General features: G+C 48.5%; 1 protein-coding gene across 1 annotated transcript; it reads right to left on the bottom strand.

The window, feature by feature from the left end:
* Positions 1-292: 292 nt before the first annotated feature.
* On the bottom strand, positions 293-4473 carry si:ch1073-224n8.1 (zinc finger protein 70). The gene is made up of 2 exons (XM_034606974.1): positions 3290-4473; positions 293-3136 (listed from the first exon to the last, which is right to left on the bottom strand). Exons 1-2 carry the CDS (start codon positions 3984-3986, stop codon positions 2199-2201), a joined length of 1635 nt encoding a protein of 544 aa, XP_034462865.1. The 5' UTR covers positions 3987-4473; the 3' UTR covers positions 293-2198.

The following is a 4473-nucleotide window of genomic DNA, read 5'->3' as shown; positions in this document are numbered from 1 at the left end:
CGCGTCCCCAGCACGTACACGCACTCTGGCAACTTTTCAGATGCCGTGGAAACTCTCCTCCAGGGTTAATGTGGTTTTCCTCCCACGATACAATGAAACGCACCGACTGAAAGTTAAGTAATAACGCTGGTATAAACAGACGGGGAGGATCTAAAGTAAGGATTAACCCGCGGCTTTGTCTTGGAGCGAAGAGTCACAATGTCGGATGAATTTACTGTGGTTTTACTTTTAATTTAATCTCAAGAGTTTGACAGTGAATGTGGTCAGGTAATGTAGCAGCAGAGAGACGAGATACAAACAAGGCCCTTTAATATAGTCACATTTACAGTTGGTAACAGGATGGATGTGAATTGTAGGAATATATTTTGAACACAGTGGCTTAAAAAAGTAATTCATTTTTCACATTTAATGATCTGTTAAGGAAGAATGCCATTTTAATTTAAACCTACATGCAAAGCCCCCATGTTTGTAACACTAAAAATAATAAATATGATCAACCGGCACTATGTTAATCTGCAAATCGTTACCTTGGTATACAGTGACTTATATTTTACATTTCGAGTGCCTTGTAAAATGACTTACACTTGTAGATGTACATAGAGATCATTAGAGTAGTATACATGGCAAATGACACAAGAGACCTAGAGAATAGCTCAGAGGGCTGAGAGGATTCGTCCGTTGTTAAACCTGATGCCTTTGTTGCGTTGGATTAGAGCATCAGGGACAACATCAGTAAGATATTTAAAAAGATATATTTACATCATGTTAGCATAATGATGGTTTAAAAGCACGGTACATGAAAAAAAAAAATTGCACATCCACTTTTCCACAAACGTCCACCCCTTATTAAACTGGATAAAATGCCTAAAACTATATTCTTATTTACATTAACACCCAGGAGGCATCGTCATCAGCGGAGAAACAAATATGCACATGCAAGCACCAAAGTCTGTCCGCTAGTGACCGCTAGTAACTGGCTGGTAACAATAATTATAAATACAGAGGAGAGGTTTTCTAGACAGAGTAGCAGCTTGAATTTGTAAAAAGAAGGAATGCTAAGAAATGGTCCATGTTTGATCTGTGTGAATGATGATGTTGTGTCACTCTTTAAAATAACCCTGCACGTTTGGTTTAAGAAAAATAAAACATTTAATGCTCTGAATGACACGGCGTCTTTAAACTCGAGATATACTTGACACAGATAACTTCAGCATTAGGATTGTGTAACTGACGATGGCTCTGCAGAGTGAGAAGCAGAGACGAGAAGGAGCCGAGCAGGGCTGAAGAGGAAGAGCTATAAATGTAGTCAAATCTAACCACTTCCATCAACCGGGAATTGGGTGTTTTTGTGGTATTTTTTTCATTGTGGAGAATGGAGAATGAGGTAGAGCTGGGAGACAATAGTATATTGTCCATTTATCACGATAGGAGCCAGTTACCATGTGGCATTTTTATTAATATTGCAATAGTTAAGATGTCTGTTTTTCTTGGTCTTAAAAGGATGAAAGTGAAACAATTGCTGCTCTGGCTGAGTAAACTGAAAATGGTCTGGAATGATCAACACATGATGATGTTGGTCACTTTCTGTTGTAGATCCTGTTTCGTAAAGCACCAGTAGTAGGGACCCACACAATCATCACATCAATGAATTAAACCATAACACTGTATGCTTTGGTTTAGCCCCAAAAAATACACGCCCAGCTATACAATGTGCATGGTGGTTTGTCCTGCACATGAAGCATGAACTCGCACTATGCATCTATTCCGGTCTACTGGATTAAAGCAGCTCAGCACAACCTAAAGCTTTAAAAAGTCACGACTAAAATCCTAACAGTTTATCCTGACTAACATCCGGGGACGATCTTAAACAGCATCAGCAGAGACTCTGTTGAAGGTTCAGTGTTCTTGTATTTTTAAAGTGAGAAAGCAGACCCCGTCCACTTCTCTAATTAAAACCAGTACGCTGCTACTTCTGCTGCTGCTGCCTGATGAATGTCCGGCGAAAAAAAACCACATGCTGCTGACATGAAAACAGGAAGATGTCAGATATAAACTAAACTCAAAGTCTAGGGTTATATGTCTTCACTCTAACAGCATGGAACAGAGATGATCGTATTCATCATATCAAACTGCCAAAACACCTTTTTCCACATTTTCTGATACGATTACTAACCGACAGTTAATCTTGAAATGATCCACTACACACAGTCCGCAACTGAGCTGTCGTCCTCCTCTGCCCCCCACTCTCCGAACCTCATCTGAGGGGACGGAGCTGCTGGATGGAGGTTGTTTATGTCATCTATGGCGTCTGGGTCTGTGTCTTCATTGGCAACAATTCCCAAGTGGCCGCCTTCCTCCCTGTGCGTGCGGATGTGTTTCCGCAGTGCCGCGGGCTCCTTGAAGCTGCGGTTGCAGAAGGGGCAGCAGCACGGCCTCTCTCCGGTGTGGATGAGCTGGTGGTGCTTGAGATGCTGCAGACGGCTCAGGCGCTTCCCGCAGATGGCGCACACGTAGGGCTTCTCTCCGGTGTGCGTGCGCCGGTGTTTTCGCAAACCGTCCAAGTGGCGGAAACAGTTCCCACACTCAGAGCAAGAGTACGGCTTCTCACCCGTGTGTATGCGCAGGTGAGTTTTGAGAGCGCCTGACTCGCGGAAGCGGCGGCCACAGACCCCACACGGGTAAGGCTTCTCTCCTGTGTGGATGCGGATGTGCTTCTTCAGGCTGGAGATCAAGCGGAACGTCTTTCCACACTCCAGACAGTGGTGAGGTCGATCTAGAGCGGGATCCACTACTGTGTCAGAGGCTGAAGGTCCTGCTGAGTCATCGGCCCTGCCAGGTGAAACACTGTCTCCTCTCCCAGGAGTCCTGGCCAGAGCTTTGTGTCCATCGAGTCCGCCCTGCTGCAAGGCATCACTAAGTTCTCGCCCAGGCCTTTGGTGCCGCAGGGGGTGAGTAAATGAACGCTGAGAACCTCCCTCCCCAACCTGAACGTAGTTGAGGTCACCGATGTTGTGAGACGACCGCTCTCCGTCGTCAGACTCCTTCCTGCCGGGCTGACCGGAGCCTGAAGCTAGTCCCTGCTCCTCTTTTATCTCAAACCTTGATGGTCCACCTGGTCCGTGAGGCTGCCTCTCGTCTAAAGACAAATCGAAACATACATGGTTATGGAGAAGTACTACTAAACTAAAACACTGAAGTAATCATGTGTCCGTTTACAGTAAGTTACAGGCTGTTTTTTTGCTTCTTTGCAAAGCAAATCCACAATACACAACACACATTGTGTATTTACCTGGCCGGCTGGAATCGGAGCACATATGAGATGCGTTGGACGTGAAGGAGTCCAGAGCGTGGTTGGTCACAGAGCCATCTGGTTGGATTGATAGCTGGCACATCTTGTAGTCATCTCTGGGCTCAAACCCGTGAAGCGACTCATCCACAGAGCCACCGAGACCCATGTCGACACCGGCTCCGTTCACATTCCGGGGGTTCTGGTGGTCCCGGTCCAGACCCGAGGTCAGGGAAGCCATGGAAGACAGAGATGGGGCGAAAACGGACTGACCGATAGACTGAGGGCCCGCGTACGAGATCTGCAGCTGGTCGATGAGCTTCTGGGCGCTGCTCAGACACTCCTGCAGCGTCTTCAGCTCCCTCTCCGACACCTCGAGTCGCACCTTCAGCCTCTCGTTCTCCTGCTCTTTGTGCAGCAGCTCCTGTTGGGTCTCGTTGAGAACGAGCACCACCTCGCCCAGCAGGGTGTCCACCGCGGCGGACATGGCAGTCTGAATGGTCGGGGCCAGGCGGGACTTGAGCGACGTTACGGTCATGTTGCCCTGCGCGGCCCCGTACGCAGCCTTGTCGGCTTTGCGATCATAACAGGAGTCGGTCCTGTCGATTATGCTTTGTTTGCGGTTCCCACTGTGGATGGAGCCGCTGTTGGATGGAGAGGGGTCCATGCTGCCCGCATAGCCCGTCCTCCTGGAAGTCATGGCTTTAATGCACTTAGCCCAACGTCTGCAGACGATGCTAACGTATCCAGTGCGACTAAAACCAGCCCTGGCTTCTAGAACAGCGGCTCGGCGGTGTGGGGGGTTGTTGCTGGGGTCAGTTCTATCTGCCGGTTCAGCGGTGCGAGAGGCGTCGCTGAGGGAAACACAGCAGTGAACTCTTCTTCGCCGGGCCTGACTCCGCTCGCTAACAGTAGCCTGCTAGCTTCGAGGGCTAACAACGCCAGGTGCTCCAAACAAGGCGCAGACACTGCGGCTGCACGGCACAAGTGCGCAAGTAGTGTTTTCAACTGCGTCACTCAAGTCCGCACGTTAACAGAGTGTGATGCCGCGGGGCGTCGGGGAGACTCACCCATTTCCAGCTGGAGTACGCAGGACTGTACTGTACTCACACTGAGGCCTGTCGCACAGCGATGACGTCGACAAAGCCGCATGGACGGTGTTAATCCTGCCCTGAGTGTTGACTCGA

This window comes from Hippoglossus hippoglossus, chromosome 14 (assembly GCF_009819705.1).
Source record: "Hippoglossus hippoglossus isolate fHipHip1 chromosome 14, fHipHip1.pri, whole genome shotgun sequence".
Lineage (NCBI taxonomy): Eukaryota > Metazoa > Chordata > Actinopteri > Pleuronectiformes > Pleuronectidae > Hippoglossus > Hippoglossus hippoglossus.
This window is presented reverse-complemented; position numbering and strand designations above follow the sequence as displayed.